This window comes from Oncorhynchus nerka, linkage group LG8 (assembly GCF_034236695.1).
Source record: "Oncorhynchus nerka isolate Pitt River linkage group LG8, Oner_Uvic_2.0, whole genome shotgun sequence".
In the NCBI taxonomy this organism is placed as follows: Eukaryota; Metazoa; Chordata; class Actinopteri; order Salmoniformes; family Salmonidae; genus Oncorhynchus; species Oncorhynchus nerka.
The window spans coordinates 55,251,702-55,270,825 of NC_088403.1; the positions used below are offsets into that span (position 1 = coordinate 55,251,702).

A 19,124-nucleotide genomic window follows, 5' to 3' on the forward strand; every position below is an offset into this window, starting at 1 on the left:
AACATGTGGCAAAACAAATTACATGATAGGACTGACATTTTCAGATCAATTCATATCTAGGTAACATGTGAGACAAACACTGACGATATCTAGATCCACTAGAGAAAGTGATGCAGAGCGCTATGTGAAAAAAGCATGGTTGGTTGACTGGTATAAGAGACTGACGGTGCCTCTGGTTCTTTAACAGATGCTATACGTTGCCATGTGGGACAGTTTGGGATACAGTATTGGTTGGCTGGAAAGGTTGCCTTTCTTGGAAAGGCAGTTCAGTTGAAAATGTAACATGGGCGAAAACAAATGGAATTAGGATGCCATCTTTTGGCCAATCTGTTTCATTACATGTTTTGAAGAGACGACGGCGACACAAGTGTCCCATTTACTACCATGTGAATACATTTCAGGGACAAGTATTGTAAAGTATAACGGTCACCATCTGAGAAGAAGATACTTGACCGTATTATCATGAAGTAAAGTGGAACTCCGCAAGTGAGCTCAAATTGAACCAGAAAGCACCACACTCATTAAGAACGCGTCTCTTTAACAAAGTTGCAGTAGGGTGGGGCTCCATAAACAGCAGTAATATTAACAAATGAATGTTCTTTAATAATGTTTTATTGTAAACAAGTACAGATATGTGCGGGTGGAGAGACAAATCGTCGAAGCTTTTCAACCTTCCTGTGTTGCATTATGGTCATAAAGTGAAGCAGTTTAACAAGGCAAACGCTTGTAAAATGGAGGCTAGCTTTAGGAGAAAACACTTTACATGAACTATGACGTATTAAGATTACATATTGCTATCATGCTTCAGTTACGACAGGTTTGCAGCAATGGATAATAATGGTAATGCTAAAATGTGACACTTGTATGATAGCATTATGTAAATCATATTCAACTTAAATAGTAACCCGTCTTTGATCATGTAGGGCAGTGTCCTGGAGTACCCCCGGTTGCACATTTTTGTTCCACCCTTATATAAGCACACGTGATTGAACTAATCATCAAGCCCTTGATTAATTGAATTAGGTGTGCTAGTATTGACCTGTAGGAGGTATGTGCAACCCTTGATGGTAATCGGCGACCAGAGTTGAGAAAGGAGGCTATAGTGGGATCCATAGAGGATTCTATGTATATTCAGGGGAGGAGCTAGTTTCTGAGAAGCCAGGTGGGGGTGGAGCCATGGGCGTTGCTAAAGTAGCTCCACCACCACGGTTTCTCCTGCCCCTCCTCTCCGTTCTGGTTCTGTTCGCTAATGGTGTAGCGCTCAAACTGGTTGTAGGGGTCGAAGTGCTCATAGGTCCCCATGGACGGGATTCTATAGTCCTCCTCCATGTCAGGCTCCACCACAGCCTTCTGCAGGACAAAGTCCACCCGGCCTGCTTTCTGCATGCGTGCCGGGAGGTGGATCTTTTTCATGGCTCTGGTGTAGCCTGGTGCAGACGCAGTCAGGATGTGGATGCCGGCGGTTAGCAAGCGCCAGTAGTCTCCGTTTTCAGCTAGAGAGAGTGTGAGGACGTTTTTTTTTCATGCTTACCACCCAGAATCATACTGACATTTTCAAGTAAAAATGACCAATCGAAGAGGCTGACTTTACCTGTGGTGATGTCATGCCTTATTCCTCTGACAGATATCCTTGCCCCTTTGATTCCATTCCCGTCCTCATCCTTTACTATTCCCTTTATTCCACGGTGGACCTGGTAAACATTGAGACGCAGGGTTAGTGGAGAACTCGTCTCAGATTTGTGAAAGGGAGTGATGTTTTGGAATGAAATGCTGGCTTTAAAGTCTCTCACCGACTCCATGAATGTGAGCAGAGCCTCTTTGTTGTCCTTCCAGCCAGTGTATAACTCCTCCTCAGCTGGGAACTTATCACAGCCCAACTCCACCGTCACCTCAAAACAGTTAGTGTGGAGGTAGTTGAAGTCCTGCATACCTGATCACATGACAGGAAGAACAACGTACCAGTGATAGAAACTACAAACCACCATCTTCATAATTGAACTAGTGACAATAACTAAGAGCGCCACCAGGTGGCGATCATAGTTCATAATATAACTTGCCTATTATGTTCATTGAGCCTGCATCAGCTATTTCACAGGAGGAAGGTTCATAAGAACAGTTGTTTCCCGCCATTCTTGATTTCTTGCTTTACTTTACATTCTAGCTGTTTGACATTTGACCGCATAGATGGGAGCTAGTGACATCAGCATTTCGCTGCACCGCTGTAAGACCTGCTAAACTGTGTACGTGACCAGGAAACTTTGATTTGATAATGATAGCTGTGATGGAATGAATGGATCGATACCATTCTATTACAGCCATTAATATGAGTCCGTCCTCCCAAACGAAGGTGCCACCAGCCACCCGCTCGCTATATCGTCACTTCAACAGTCCTGGACTGTTTTTAATTGGACCGTTTTTTATTTATTTTAAACTTACCACCTGCAAAGCTGTACCACCATGCTCCATTTATGATGCCGTCCTGGCCGATGCTGCCAAAGTTCTCACACCTTCCAGAGTTTCCTTCGGACATGGTGGCATGGGCATCTGCATATGTTCTCGCTATCTGCTTGAATACCTGTAGCCAAAAATACAATATATTATCTTTGTCGTATTCATAAAAAATATAATGGGTAGTTTCGTTTACCTTTAAATTTGATATGTTACATTAGTTTGATTTGGTAGCAGCTGAGATACATTTTCTTCTTTCTTTACATGTATGTTACATGACGACTGTCGAGGAAATAAAAATACAATTTATCTTTATATATGTAGAGCCTGAACAATCAATGGGCCTTCTCTCTGCAACAGACACACTTCAGATCATAGAGTGCAATCCATTGTGGAGAGTTCTGTTGTCCTATTGACTGTACATGTTGCTGTCAGTCCCGCTTACCTGTTCATCTGGCGTGGGGGAGAACATCTTCTGCTCTAGTGGGTGTTTGGAGAGGTCGTAGGGGTAGGACACCAACAACTCCCCTCCGTGGAAGTTAGCTGAGAGCACAAAGGGAAAGGATCTGATCCACTTCATGACTGCGTATGTCTCTGGAGCTACCTGCATTATGACACACATAAAGACAAGCATATCAATTACAGTCAACTGTTTTATTGGGCACATCAATAAAACACAGGGTTTTGGAAATGATGGCATAACAGGGTGCAATCAGGTGCCGGTTAACAACAATTACCAATCGTCAACTTCTCAATTAAAACTTGATGATTGGTAATCAAAACTCAATTCGAACTTTGATATTTAACATTGAAGATGAATCAAACAGAGATTGAGGTAGTCACTTCATACAAGTACTTGGGAGTATGGCTGGACGGTACACTGTCCTTCTCTCAGCACATATCAAAGCTGCAGGCTAAAGTTAAATCTAGACTTGGCTTCCTCTATTGTAATCGCTCCTCTTTCACCCCAGCTGCCAAACTAACCCTGATTCAGATGACCATCCTACCCGTGCTAGATTACGGAGACATGATTTATAGATCGGCAGGTAAAGGTGCTCTCGAGCGGCTAGATGTTCTTTACCATTTGGACATCAGATTTGCCACCAATGCTCCTTATAGGACACATCACTGCACTCTATACTCCTCTGTAAACTGATCATCTCTGTATACCCATCGCAATACCCACTGGTTGATGCTTATTTATAAAACCCTCTTAGGCCTCACTCCCCCTTATCTGAGATATCTACTGCAGCCCTCATCCTACACATACAACACCTGTTCTGCCAGTCACATTCTGTTAAAGGTCCCCAAAGCACACACATCCCTGGGTCGCTCCTCATTTCAGTTCGCTGCAGCTAGAGACTGGAACGAGATGCAACAAAACCTCAAACTGGACAGTTTTATCTCAATCTCTTCATTCAAAGACTCAATCATGGAAACTCTTACTGACTGTTGTGGCTGCTTTGCGTGATGTATTGTTGTCTCTACCTTGCCCTTTGTACTGTTGTCTGTGCCCAATAATGTTTGTACCATGTTTTGTGCTGCTACCATGTTGTGCTGCTGCCATGTTGTGTTGCTACCATGTTGTTGTCATGTTGTGTTGCTACCATGCTGTGTTTTCATGTGTTGCTGCCATGCTATGTTGTTGTCTTAGGTCTCTCTTTATGTGGTGTTGTCTCTCGTTGTGATGTGTGCTTTGTCCTATATTGTCCGCAGGAGGCCTTTTGCCTTTTGGTAGGCCGTCATTGTAAATCATAATTTGTTCTTAACTGACTTGCCTAGTTAAATAAAGGTTAAAAAAATGTAAATGTATATCCAAATGACATTGAAAGCAGTCATCATTGCACAATATTTGATGCATGTATTATTATCCGCAAGTATAAAATCCCACACGAAATGCAAGCATGGATGGCTAGGAATTCATACTGTACCTTACCAAACCAGTAAGCGTCTGGGATTGGGATGTGGTTGCTACGGAAACGTCTGTGTCTGCGCCGGCTGTAAACGATCGTAGTCAGGTCAGGGAAGTTCCTGTTCAGGTCAATGTTCTGGGCGTTGCCTCGACCCAGGGTCCAGCTGTTGTAGTTCTGAGCCTGTTGGGTTCATACAGTGGTAGTCAGGTTGGTATGTGAGTCAAAGCAGACATGTCAAAGCATACTGTAGGATCTTCGCCGTCAAGTAATATAAAATCAGCGATAGTTTAAACCAAATATTGAGGCCTGTTGTTGAATTTTTTTTAAAGCTGGGAAACTGATTACATACGGTACATTAATACCTTTCTGGCAAATGCAATTCGTTTTACACAGTGATAAAACAACAAAATATTAAAATGACGTGTCAAACAACGTTGATTCAACCTACCTCCTCGTTCTCAGGGTCGGTGGTGTCCTGGAGCTCGGCGGCAGCTAGCTCGTACCCGTCTGGGTTCATGGAGGGCAGGATGTGGATACGCGTGGTGTTGATCAGGCTCTGGATGCGCCGGTTCCCCAGCAGGTACTCTGAACACAGGTACTGGGCCAGGTAGATCAACAGCTGACGACCCAGCACCTCGTTCCCATGCATGTTTCCTATGTACTTCATCTCTGGTTCAACTGTTGATATAAGGTGACCGGATATTGACTTCTTTTAAATGTATTCAACCAAAGAGTCCAAGACAGAAGCTTACAGTCATGTGCAACATTTAGAAAAGTTACATTGTCCCTGGTTGAACTGTGGACATAGGCGAGATAATAATTAAGGGCCCGATTGTGACCCGTGTTAAGTGTGTGGGAATGGAACATAATCCCCTTTTGATGCACTTTTCTCTCTGTGCATTCTGACCTTGAACTTAAGCATTAGAATAGCATGGTATTCACCCGCTATTTGTTTAGGATGGAGCTCGAATAATTGACGGTGTGGCGGAGGTGTGTACAGAAACGCCATGTTCTGACCCTGCATCCCACTGCTGGTTTCCTTCTGAAACTAAGCAGCGTTGGTCCTGATTGGCCCCTGGATGGGAGACCAGATGCTGCTGGAAGTGGTGTTGGTGGGCCAGTAGGAGGCACTCTTTTGTCTGGTCTAGAAAAAGATCCCAATGCCCCAGGGCAGTGATTGAGGACATTTCCCTGTGTAGGGTGCTGTCTTTCAGATGGGACATTAAACGGGTGTCCTGACTCTCTGTGGTCACTAAAGATCCCATGACACATCGTAAGAGTAGGGGTGTTAACCCTGGTGTCCTAAATTCCCAATCTGGCCCTCATACCATCATGGTCACCTAATCATCCCCAGCTTCCTATTGGTTCATTCCTCTCCCCTGTAACTATTCCCCAGGTTGTTGCTGTAAATTAAAATGTGTTCTCAGTCAATTTAACTGAAAAAATAAACACAAAAAAAGAATAATTCCACTATCTTTACGTGTGAGGAAACCATGACTAAAGTCCAGCGAACCTACCTGTTTCAAGTGGAAGAAGCATCTATTGAATATTTTTGATTTAAATAACACCATTCTCCAGGCACTGTCATTTACAACTTGATAAGATCAATACGTTTGGATAAAGGAATTGTAAATATAGGCTAAATGACACTTGTTTTAGGTCTACTTTACCTTATAATCGCTGGAGATAAATGTGAAACCAGTCATATGGCAGCAAACTGAAGCATATCAACATATTAACTTTACCACAGTAAAGTTTATGAAATGCTGTGCCATTATGCAGAGTTTCAATTGTAGTCTTTTAACTTGCAGGGATGGGCAATCCCAAATGTCTTAATTATAGCCTACTCCGGCTTTCTCTGTCTCCTATTTCTATCATGTTAATAATTATCCACTATCAGTATCGACCATCAGTAGGCCTAATAACAACACATATTCAACTGCCAATTTACTGTTAGTTCCCAGTTAGTTTAGCCTACATTATAATTCCATTTAATTTCATTGTATGGCAGTGTCAGTACACAGTTCCATGGTTAGTTAAACCAACAGAGGGTATAGTCTACTATCGTACACTATTCTCCCTATTATAATTCTATGTACGCTAATGTTCCCACATTACCATGGGTTGAACTGAAAGTGGCCATTTTCAGAACGAATCAAACCACTGCTTTCTTTTGTGCGTAAAGGCTCTCCAAACCAATTCATGATTCATAAATAATTTCCTAAACCTAAATAAGTATTTATAAATCTGTGTTTTCAGCAGTTTAATTAAATGTTTTCAGAGCGTGCAAGGTAGCACCGGCATGGTGCATTACGCGGCTGAATAAGGTCAATCTGAATACCAAATACTGAAGTGCGTAGGAATGGCGTAAATTCCTAAGTCGGAAACAGCCCCTAATTGAATAGCATTGAGAGACATATGACGGCGTTTAAGAAATAGCATTCCCAGGACTCACACTGTAGTGCACCGAGGACCATTAGTACTTACGCAATTCATGTACTCCAGGGTTGTTTGAGAACTCGATCACTAGCAGGTCTTTGCCCTCCACACTGCGGCCGATGCTGTAAGTTGTGGCGATTTCGGGGCATCGTGCTGCAGTCTTCTTCAGGATGCTGTTCATCTGGGCGTTAGACTGATAGCTAAACTGGATGACAGTATGAGGCTTCTCAGGGGTATTACCTTCTTCCTGTATCGCTAGGATAAACAAGAGATGGTGACACTGTATGATAATGATTTGAAAAGCATTTATAACCACCTATGAACAGTTAAGTGTAATGTCTTATTTGTGGAAGTTATTATGAAGTGTAACCAAAGATATAGAGGTCAATAGTGTTCCAAGCCAGTTCATGACACTTTGTATTAACTAGCAAGTGTGACTTTTGACTCAGTGTCCTAGAAAAGTTAACATCGAAAGTGTAACCATGCGTCAATAAACCGCCTCATCGGGTGTATATCGAGATACCTCATTACTAAATGAGGCCTTAGTCTTTCATCTCATGTCGAGTAGAGCCCTGTAAAATGTCAGGAGACAGAGAAATTACATAAAGTGGAAAAGGCCCTCGTCTCCCCTGTATAAATGTGCTCTTTTAGGGAAATGTGCAAGACCCAAAAGGTAAGAAACTGAATGAAGTTGAAACATAAGACCAGAGACAGCTGTTCAAAATAAATATCAGCATGGAATTAATTACATAGGCTTGCCAGACATCTTGTATTTCAGTTAGAATCAAAGATATTTTTGGAAACAGATTTTATACTACACTAAAAAGCTGTTGTGCAAAATGTGGTACCACCATCTGTGTGAATATCTACACTCATATCATATATGTAATATGCATATCTATGATTTATTTCAGCTAAATGGCTACATTAACTGTTATTGTGTCAGTATAGGCTCCTTGTAGGACTTGTTTATGGTGGCATAGAGCAGCTGCAGAGATAAACAGAAAGAGAGAGAGAGAGAGAGAGTACACAGGAAGAGAGAGAGAGAGTACACAGGAAGAGAGAGAGAGAGTACACAGGAAGAGAGAGAGAGAGTACACAGGAAGAGAGAGAGAGAGTACACAGGAAGAGAGGACTCATGAACACTCAAAGCAATCACAGAGCTGGAATGGTTGGTTGTTTGCAGCTTCAGGGAGAAACAAACTGTACTGAACTCACGTTAGACTGATCACTGCTCTGGTGAACAGGGAAAAACAAACTGTACTGAACTCACGTTAGACTGATCACTGATCTGGTGAACAGGGAGAAACAAACTGTACTGAACTCACGTTAGACTGATCACTGATCTGGTGAACAGGGAGAAACAAACTGTACTGAACTCACGTTAGACTGATCACTGATCTGGTGAACAGGGAGAAACAAACTGTACTGAACTCACGTTAGACTGATCATTGATCTGGTGAACAGGGAGAAACAAACTGTACTGAACTCACGTTAGACTGATCACTGCTCTGGTGAACATATACTACAGTTCTCTGTCACCTATCAGTGTGAACTCATAGACTTGTTAAAACGCATATATCTTGTAGGAGGCAAGATATTAATGGCAGATATGTTAACATCATTGTAAATAAGAATTTGTTGTTAACTGACTTGCCTAGTTAAATAAAGGTTCATTTAAAAAATGTGTTTTTGTGGCATAATACAATCATCAAAAAACTGTGAATGTTAATGTAAAAAGGCATTTGAATTGACCTATAAATAGTTTAAGTACATTCTTGAGGTGTGCCGCAAGGAGCAATGTGGCAACCAGGTGACTGTCATTAATCTGGATAGAAACGGCATTCTCAGTTACCACTCAATATGCTTATGTTATTAAAAGGGGTTTGGGTGTTATTTTTCTTTATAATGACATAATCTTGTAATAATATTGACACACATGGTTCTCTCTAGTTTTACATTTTGCTCAGGGGTTTGTTTTATGCATGAAAATATTATTTGAGTCAACATCATACTGCACAGTTAGTGTCATACTGTTGTCACTATCATATATTGATAGTCATTTTTATGACACACCAGTTAAACTGTGGCCGTTACCTCGTAAGCCCTCCAGTGGGTCGTAACAGCCCTCCTGGTCACTGACAAAGAAGCGGTCACAGTCCAGGAAGTATGGCCAGGCCATCTCGATGCCCTCGAAGGCGTGGTAACAGTTCTTCCTCACAGCCTCGCAGGTACTCCTGCACGGCTTCAGCACCTTACATTATAAAAGAAAAACGTCAATCAATTATTGAAAGTGGGATATATATATTTTTTTTTACTGAAGAAGGCGCTGCATTACCAAAATGTTGGTTATTAGATTTACCCATTAAATTGTTGGGAACATATATATAGAGTGCAATTTTCTTGGATTTATTTGTATTATTACATTATCCTTTGTTAGCATCAAACCTTCTCCTTCTCGCAGCGAGGCACCAGCACTGAACAGCCTAGCATGCGGATATCCGGAGTGCACTCTCCATTGAGCAAGTTGTGGACCACACTGACGAGGAGGTACTCGGGGCCCAGCTCGGCCTCCTCGCGGGTCCTGTGGCCCAGGATGTTGGGGAACACGGTGTGGGTATAGGACATGTCGTCGCAATAGTTCATCATGATGTCCATGCACTTGGCTGAGTAGAGGAAAGAGCCAACCGAGGAGCAGGACAAATTCAGTATTATAATGGTGAGTGACTGATCTGAATGTGGCTTACTGTGTTGAATCATCAAAGTATAGAATACATACTGTTATATCAATAGGTTCATCATTATGTAATGTGTTATAATACCATTTATTGTCCCATAATTTCATGAAATCTTTGCAATTAACATCGGTGAGACCTTCGGGTGCTTTTGTAAGGTGGGTGGCAACATTTTCATAGAACAATACGTTGGTTATAAAACATTTTCAGGTAGGCGTAGTGTTAACCTGCTTGTAAGATGCTGCTTTGAGACCATATGTTCTCTCCCTTGTAAATCAGTATGTTTAGGGGTATTGGCCAGGTTGTTCTTTCTCTTGTACTTTTACATTTGTTCTAAGTTAATTTGTTTAAGAAACCTAGCTAAGATGCTCAGTACACAATAAGGCTCATTACTCATATCCTTGGCATGGAAAATGAGCATAACCTGATATTAAGAAGTCATATGGATATGCATGAAGAATCCACCCCTTGGACTAAAACATCTTTATTGTCTCATATAGCTAGCTACCTCTCTGCAGTACTGAAAATGATCAAGTTCAAATATTTCTATTATCAGTGGAGATTAAAATGTGAATATTTCATACAGCCATTTATCATCCAAAAATACACTTGAGAGCTCGGAGAGGCCTTAAGGCCATAATATCCCATTTAGCCTAATCACTTAGTAAAACTTCATCTTCAAAAGTGTGATAGGTTGTTCAACCTGTGGTTTGATAAAATTGTATAAATGTACAGTCCTTTAGGCCTTCTTTCTGTATGAACAGTACGTTCTAAGCGATCTAACTGTGGTGCAATGCACACAACATGTTAGTATGCTTTCAATTGGTTTAGAATAGTCAGAGTCGGTCCTAAAATCATAACCTTAGCATATGTTGGTCACCAAGGCTTTACAAACATCACATTTACATGAGTTGAAGGATTTATTGAAGAAAATAAAATGTACATACGTTGTTCTGGTTCTGGTTCTTTGCAAAAGATACCTGAAAGACACATCTATTGTTAGTTGCTGTCATGCATTTAACACTAGATGGCAGAATCGCATTTATCACCAGCGTTATTGTGACACTATAAAATCTGCTTTTTATTAACCCTCTCATCTTGCTTCACGATCTCTCCTCCCAAATGTCTATCTTTCAGTAAAAACGTATTAATGCTGAGAATTGTCATTCTTTGGATCAGGTCACCTCTCACTAGTGATGAATATCTACCTCAATCGTTATAGCCCACAATTCTATAATAATTCTCTGAAGAAAAATAAGCACTTTATTTCGCACTAATTTGTGACACGAGGTTATTTTTTTTTATTGTTGTTACGGTTGGCTTGTGAATAAACATTGTGAATAGAAGCATCACAGTTTGCATGTCTTGTCTGAGATATAATGAAATATTTCTGAACCATGCACTTTTATTTCAGAACTAGCCCTAACACCATCACTTCCTTCCAAAGCTTAAAACACACCATGTGCGTTATCATAAACAACAAAGAGTTGGCCTACTTTACCTAGAAATTCGTCTTCAGGGTCGCAGAGCGAAGGGGCACACCAAACAACTGTCGCCAGTGCATTCAGAAAAACAATAGTCTTCATTTTCCTCCGTATAAATTCCATATTTTGTGATGTGGCACCTCAAGGCTACTGTGCTTAATTGCACGAAAACTTTTTGGGCTTCCCTAAAAAGTGAGTTTATTACACGAATTACGGTCGACTATCAAATTACAAAGGAAAATGTTTCGGACGGAAATGGAAGACTGGGTGGAGGTGGAATCATTTGCGCAAGTAAACTTTGCGCAAGTAAACTTTCTGAAATACACCTGTTAACAATTCCTATACTCTAAACCGTCCTGCTCAACCATTTCCACCACTTTTTTATTCAATGTTAACCTTATAATTTCTTACCTCTAAATGTATGTATTGGATTATGTGAACAGTGGACATTAACTGTAAAATAATAGGCCACTATTTCTTTCCGTCAGTGCTATCCGGGACCATTGGGGTGACCCCTAACCTTAACCCTTACCCTAACCATAACCCTCACCTTAACCCTTACATAACCCCCTTCAATGCGGTAGGAACTTCCCAATGATTTCGAATAGAACCGATTTATTGTTTTCTCGGCCCATTTGCCCAGTCCTTTAGTCCTTACTCAAGACAATCCTCTGATCCCTTTCAACCAATCAGCCATATGCTTTGAAGAATGTCAGGATATGTGAGAGTGTGGTAAATTGGACCAATGTCGTAAATAGAGTCAACTTGTTTCAATGGAAAACATACACAAAATTAATAATTTGATCAAATATTTAGTCTGTGAAGTCTGTGAAGAAAGAAACCACATGGAAAAAGTTAGGTCCAAAGAACAAATTTTCACCAAGTCAAATTAATTTATTGTGTTATAGGTTTCATGATGCTTGTATTTAAACCAAAGTAAATTATGCTTAGATTGCATACATCAGTTGGGGTCTCTTTGAGCTTTAATATGAGGTCCTAAACCTAGAATGAAAGTTCATCCTTGTAGCTGTGTGGGCTAATCAGGGGTTGGAGCCGGTTCAGGGAGAAAAAACAAATGTTTTTTTTTGGAAGAACAGAATCAGAACTGGGAATAAAAGTGATCTATATTGTTTTGGAACAAAAAAAACAAATGTTATTTTGCATTCAGGGCATTTTTTTCAGTCCCACAAGGCACCTATGCAAAGCCCTCACAGTCACTTAAACTTATTCCAGTGTCTGCCTGCCAGCTGAAAATCTTTGCCAGTATGTGTGTATGCAACCTGCCCCTCCCCTCAGAAGCTTAGGCTAATGTAGCCTATTGATGTTACAAGCATGATTCAGAAATTAGGGATAGATGTTTAATTAGAGAGGAATGGATGAACTGTTTCAATGTTAGTTATGGATACTGTAGTTATCACGTTTCACATTGAATTTGTTAACAACAAACAGGTAAGACGTGTTTTTCATTCTGGTGCTGCGCTACACACACAAGCTTGTTAGCTAGCTAGCTCTGGTCCAAAAATAAGCCAACTCTTGGATGTTCAAAGATATTCGAAGTTCCTCCGTAGAAGCCACTCATCCGTAGGTATAATTATGTGGGCCAAGCCAACTCCATCCACTCTCTCCCCACCTTCAAAATTTCAGTCGCATCTCGTATGTAAACAATAGCTTGCCCACTCCATAGCAAGCTGCTCTGTTCGAACTGATTGGTGAAGTAATTTGATGTCGAGCTAATGTAAAAATATATATATTTCAGAGGTTTAAAAAGGAACAGTTAGGGGCCTCCCGAGTGGCGCAGCGGTCTAAGGCACTGCATCGCAGTGCGGCGGTGTCAATACAGCCTGGCGTTTGATCCCAGGCTGTGTCACAACAGGTTGTGACTGGGAGTCCCATAGGATGGTGCACAATTGGCCCAACATCGTCCGTGTTAAAGGAAAGTTTGGCCAGCAGGCTGTACTTGGCCCATCACGCTCTAGGCACTCCTTGTGGCGGGCCGGGCGCCTGCAACCTGACTTTGGTCATCATTTGAACAGTGTTTCCTCTGACACATTAGTGCAGCTGGCTTCCGGGTTAAATGAGCAGGTGTTAAGAAGCAGCGCAGCTTGGTGGGCCTGTTTAGGGAGACGCAGGACTCTACCTTCGCCTCTCCCGAGCCCGTTGGAGTTGCAGCGATGAGACAAGATTGTAACTGGATATCATGAGAAAAATGGGGTAAAATTACAAAACAATTAATAAAAAGGAACAGTTGGAACAATATAAACCGGTTCTGTTTTCGTGGTCGAAGTCGAACCGGTTCAGAACTTTATTTTGCAGGTCGGAACAGTGGAACGGAATAAAAATGTGTAATTATTAAAAGACGATTCTGATAGACATAATTATAAGAAATGTGTAGGCTGCTCAACCTACCCTGTCCCGCTGCTCAACCTACCCTGTCCCGTGCTCAACTTACCCTGTCCCGTGCTCAACTTACCCTGTCCCGTGCTCAACTTACCCTGTCCCGTGCTCAACTTACCCTGTCCCGTGCTCAACCTACCCTGTCCCGCTGCTCAACTTACCCTGTCCCGTGCTCAACTTACCCTGTCCCGTGCTCAACTTACCCTGTCCCGTGCTCAACTTACCCTGTCCCGTGCCCAACTTACCCTGTCCCGCTGCTCAACTTACCCTGTCCCGTGCTCAATTTACCCTGTCCCGTGCTCAACTTACCCTGTCCGTGCTCAACTTACCCTGTCCCGTGCTCAACTTACCCTGTCCCGTGCTCAACTTACCCTGTCCCGTGCTCAACTTACCCTGTCCCGTGCTCAACTTACCCTGTCCCGTGCTCAACCTACCCTGTCCCGCTGCTCAACTTACCCTGTCCCGTGCTCAACTTACCCTGTCCCACTGCTCAACTTACCCTGTCCCGTGCTCAACCTACCCTGTCCCGCTGCTCAACTTACCCTGTCCCGTGCTCAACTTACCCTGTCCCACTGCTCAACTTACCCTGTCCCGTGCTCAACTTACCCTGTCCCACTGCTCAACTTACCCTGTCCCACTGCTCAACTTACCCTGTCCCGTGCTCAACTTACCCTGTCCCGTGCTCAACTTACCCTGTCCCGTGCTCAACCTACCCTGTCCCGCTGCTCAACTTACCCTGTCCCGTGCTCAACTTACCCTGTCCCACTGCTGAACTTACCCTGTCCCGTGCTCAACTTACCCTGTCCCGCTGCTCAACTTACCCTGTCCCGTGCTCAACTTACCCTGTCCCACTGCTCAACTTACCCTGTCCCGTGCTCAACTTACCCTGTCCCGTGCTCAACTTACCCTGTCCCGTGCTCAACTTACCCTGTCCCGTGCTCAACCTACCCTGTCCCGCTGCTCAACTTACCCTGTCCCGTGCTCAACTTACCCTGTCCCGTGCTCAACTTACCCTGTCCCGTGCTCAACCTACCCTGTCCCGCTGCTCAACTTACCCTGTCCCGTGCTCAACTTACCCTGTCCCACTGCTCAACTTACCCTGTCCCGTGCTCAACCTACCCTGTCCCGCTGCTCAACTTACCCTGTCCCGTGGCTCAACTTACCCTGTCCCACTGCTCAACTTACCCTGTCCCACTGCTCAACTTACCCTGTCCCACTGCTCAACTTACCCTGTCCCGTGCTCAACTTACCCTGTCCCGTGCTCAACTTACCCTGTCCCGTGCTCAACTTACCCTGTCCCACTGCTCAACTTACCCTGTCCCGTGCTCAACTTACCCTGTCCCACTGCTCAACTTACCCTGTCCCGTGCTCAACTTACCCTGTCCCACTGCTCAACTTACCCTGTCCCGTGCTCAACTTACCCTGTCCCGTGCTCAACTTACCCTGTCCCGTGCTCAACTTACCCTGTCCCGTGCTCAACTTACCTTGTCCCGTGCTCAACTTACCCTGTCCCGTGCTCAACTTACCCTGTCCCGTGCTCAACTTACTCTGTCCCGTGCTCAACTTACCCTGTCCCGTGCTCAATTTACCCTGTCCCGTGCTCAACTTACCCTGTCGTGCTGCTCAACTTACCCTGTCCCGTGCTCAACTTACCCTGTCCCACTGCTCAACTTACCCTGTCCCGTGCTCAACTTACCCTGTCCCGTGCTCAACCAACCCTGTCCCGCTGCTCAACTTACCCTGTCCCGTGCTCAACTTACCCTGTCCCGTGCTCAACTTACCCTGTCCCGTGCTCAACTTACCCTGTCCCGTGCCCAACTTACCCTGTCCCGCTGCTCAACTTACCCTGTCCCGTGCTCAATTTACCCTGTCCCGTGCTCAACTTACCCTGTCCCGTGCTCAACTTACCCTGTCCCGTGCTCAACTTACCCTGTCCCGTGCTCAACTTACCCTGTCCCGTGCTCAACTTACCCTGTCCCGTGCTCAACCTACCCTGTCCCGCTGCTCAACTTACCCTGTCCCGTGCTCAACTTACCCTGTCCCACTGCTCAACTTACCCTGTCCCGTGCTCAACCTACCCTGTCCCGCTGCTCAACTTACCCTGTCCCGTGCTCAACTTACCCTGTCCCACTGCTCAACTTACCCTGTCCCGTGCTCAACTTACCCTGTCCCACTGCTCAACTTACCCTGTCCCACTGCTCAACTTACCCTGTCCCGTGCTCAACTTACCCTGTCCCGTGCTCAACTTACCCTGTCCCGTGCTCAACCTACCCTGTCCCGCTGCTCAACTTACCCTGTCCCGTGCTCAACTTACCCTGTCCCGTGCTGAACTTACCCTGTCCCGTGCTCAACTTACCCTGTCCCGCTGCTCAACTTACCCTGTCCCGTGCTCAACTTACCCTGTCCCGTGCTCAACTTACCCTGTCCCGTGCTCAACTTACCCTGTCCCGTGCTCAACTTACCCTGTCCCGTGCTCAACTTACCCTGTCCCGTGCTCAACCTACCCTGTCCCGCTGCTCAACTTACCCTGTCCCGTGCTCAACTTACCCTGTCCCGTGCTCAACTTACCCTGTCCCGTGCTCAACCTACCCTGTCCCGCTGCTCAACTTACCCTGTCCCGTGCTCAACTTACCCTGTCCCACTGCTCAACTTACCCTGTCCCGTGCTCAACCTACCCTGTCCCGCTGCTCAACTTACCCTGTCCCGTGGCTCAACTTACCCTGTCCCACTGCTCAACTTACCCTGTCCCACTGCTCAACTTACCCTGTCCCACTGCTCAACTTACCCTGTCCCGTGCTCAACTTACCCTGTCCCGCTCAACTTACCCTGTCCCGTGCTCAACTTACCCTGTCCCACTGCTCAACCCTGTCCCGTGCTCAACTTACCCTGTCCCACTGCTCAACTTACCCTGTCCCGTGCTCAACTTACCCTGTCCCACTGCTCAACTTACCCTGTCCCGTGCTCAACTTACCCTGTCCCGTGCTCAACTTACCCTGTCCCGTGCTCAACTTACCCTGTCCCGTGCTCAACTTACCTTGTCCCGTGCTCAACTTACCCTGTCCCGTGCTCAACTTACCCTGTCCCGTGCTCAACTTACTCTGTCCCGTGCTCAACTTACCCTGTCCCGTGCTCAATTTACCCTGTCCCGTGCTCAACTTACCCTGTCGTGCTGCTCAACTTACCCTGTCGTGCTGCTCAACTTACCCTGTCGTGCTGCTCAACTTACCCTGTCGTGCTGCTCAACTTACCCTGTCGTGCTGCTCAACTTACCCTGTCCCGTGCTCAATTTACCCTGTCCCGTGCTCAACTTACCCTGTCCCGCTGCTCAATTTACCCTGTCCCGTGCTCAACTTACCCTGTCCCGTGCTCAACTTACCCTGTCCCGCTGCTCAACTTACCCTGTCCCGCTGCTCAACCTACCCTGTACCGCTGCTCAACTTACCCTGTCGTGCTGCTCAACTTACCCTGTCCCGTGCTCAACTTACCCTGTCCCGTGCTCAACTTACCCTGTCCCGTGCTCAACCTACCCTGTCCCGCTGCTCAACTTACCCTGTCGTGCTGCTCAACTTACCCTGTCGTGCTGCTCAACTTACCCTGTCGTGCTGCTCAACTTACCCTGTCGTGCTGCTCAACCTACCCTGTCCCGCTGCTCAACTTACCCTGTCGTGCTGCTCAACTTACCCTGTCGTGCTGCTCAACTTACCCTGTCCCGTGCTCAACTTACCCTGTCCCGTGCTCAACTTACCCTGTCCCGTGCTCAACTTACCCTGTCCCGTGCTCAACTTACCCTGTCCCGCTGCTCAACTTACCCTGTCCCGTGCTCAACTTACCCTGTCCCGCTGCTCAACTTACCCTGTCCCGCTGCTCAACTTACCCTGTCGTGCTGCTCAACTTACCCTGTCGTGCTGCTCAACTTACCCCATATGTTGTGCCAAGAGACCACTTTTTTTTTTGGACAAGCTATGTTTTCAAATCTGTAATGTTTACATTCATTCTGATTTCCAGGGATACACAACATCCTGAAAAACAGTGCCCTCTGTAATATTTTGTGACAGTGAAACATTTTTCTTAAAAAGTTTGGATTTGAAAACAAACAATGACTATGAGGTTGAAGTTCATCCATATCGGGTGAACCGTGTAGAAATTACAGAACTTGTTGTAAATAATCCCCCCATTTTAGGGGAGGAAAAGTATTGGGACAAAATGTTGCCATTAACTGATCCTCTGGAGAGTATAATCGTTCTCCGTTTCCAGAGAGGTGTTGTGGCCAGACGAGGGGTACAGGTCACGGCACAGCAGCCGGTCATTCAGGACTATCCGTAATCATGGTAGCATCCACATTAATGTAGAAGTGTTTAGAAACATACTATATTATTTAAAATAAAAGTGACTCCAAAATGGCACAATACATGATTTACTATTCGTTTCTATTGGACACAATATAATCTGAAACTCAACCAAAGCATAGAGCAAATGCATATTTATTTAACTAGCCAAGTCAGTTAAGAACTGATTCTTATTTACAATGACGGCCTAGGAACAGTGGGTTAACTGCCTTGTTCAGGGGCAGAAAGACAGATTTTCAGCTCGGGGATTCGATCTAGCAACCTTTCGGTTAATGGCCCAACGCTCTAACCACTAGGCTACCTGCCACCCCCATCAATGACTCCATCAAGCTTGTGTAGAGTCACAAGCTTGATGGAGTCGTTGTGTGGTATGAATATGGTACTAAATACTTGACTTTTGACTACTTTAATACACATATAAGTTCATTTGTCCCAATGATATTGCTCCCGTAAAAAGTACAAAAAGTGTCATTTGTAAACGGATCACACAAAATGGATGAAAAGCTCAGTCTGACCTTTAACCTCATAGTCATTGTTTGATTTCAAGACCTGTTAGTTTTTCTTTAAGAATCCCTCCTGTTCTCCATTCATTACCTTTATTAACTGCACCTGTTTGAACTCGTTACCTGTATAAAAGACACCCATCCACACACTCAATCAAACAGGCTCCAACCTCTCCACAATGGCCAAGACCAGACAGCTGTGTAAGGACATCAGGGATAAAATTGTAGACCTGCACAAGGCTGGGATGGGCTACAGGACAATAGGCAAGCAGCTTGGTGAGAAGGCAACAACTGTTGGTGCAGTTATTATCTCACCTCGTGGGGCATCAATGATCATGAGGAAGGTGAGGGATCAACCCAGAACTACACGGCAGGACATGGTCAATGACCTGAAGAGAGCTGGGACCACAGTCTCAAAGACAACCATTAGTAACACACTACGCCGTCATGGATTAAAATCCTGCAGCGCACGCAAGGTCCCCCTGCTCAAGCCAGCGCATGTCCAGGCCCGTCTGAAGTTTGCCAATGACCATCTGGATGATCCAGAGGAGGAATGGGAGAAGGTCATGTGGTCTGATGAGACAAAAATAGAGCTTTTTGGTCTAAACTCCACTCGCCGTGTTTGGAGGAGGAAGAAGGATGAGTACAACCCCAAGAACACCATCCCAACCGTGAAGCATGGATGTGGAAACATCATTCTTTGGGGATGCTTTTCTGCAAAGGGGACAGGACGACTGCACCGTATTGAGGGGAGGATGGATGGGGCCATGTATTGCGAGATCTTGGCCAACAACCTCCTTCCCTCAGTAAGAGCATTGAAGATGGGTCGTGGCTGGGTCTTCCAGCATGACAACGACCCGAA

At 44.7% G+C, this 19,124-nt stretch overlaps 1 protein-coding gene across 2 annotated transcripts; it reads right to left on the reverse strand.

The window, feature by feature from the left end:
• Positions 1–594: 594 nt before the first annotated feature.
• LOC115133599 (carboxypeptidase Z-like) lies at positions 595–11,274 on the reverse strand. Of its 2 annotated transcripts, XM_029667010.2 has the most exons (12): positions 11,037–11,269; positions 10,483–10,515; positions 9,249–9,466; positions 8,898–9,054; positions 6,849–7,055; positions 4,810–5,039; positions 4,380–4,541; positions 2,894–3,052; positions 2,437–2,575; positions 1,791–1,930; positions 1,592–1,691; positions 595–1,493 (listed from the first exon to the last, which is right to left on the reverse strand). In XM_029667010.2, exons 1-12 carry the CDS (start codon positions 11,140–11,142, stop codon positions 1,144–1,146), a joined length of 2,001 nt encoding a protein of 666 aa, XP_029522870.1. In that variant the 5' UTR covers positions 11,143–11,269; the 3' UTR covers positions 595–1,143. The 2 variants fall into 2 exon arrangements, with proteins under 2 accessions (XP_029522870.1, XP_064877995.1); XM_065021923.1 differs by having other exon boundaries at positions 1,592–1,930; positions 11,037–11,274.
• Between the last annotated feature and the right edge of the window lie 7,850 nt (positions 11,275–19,124).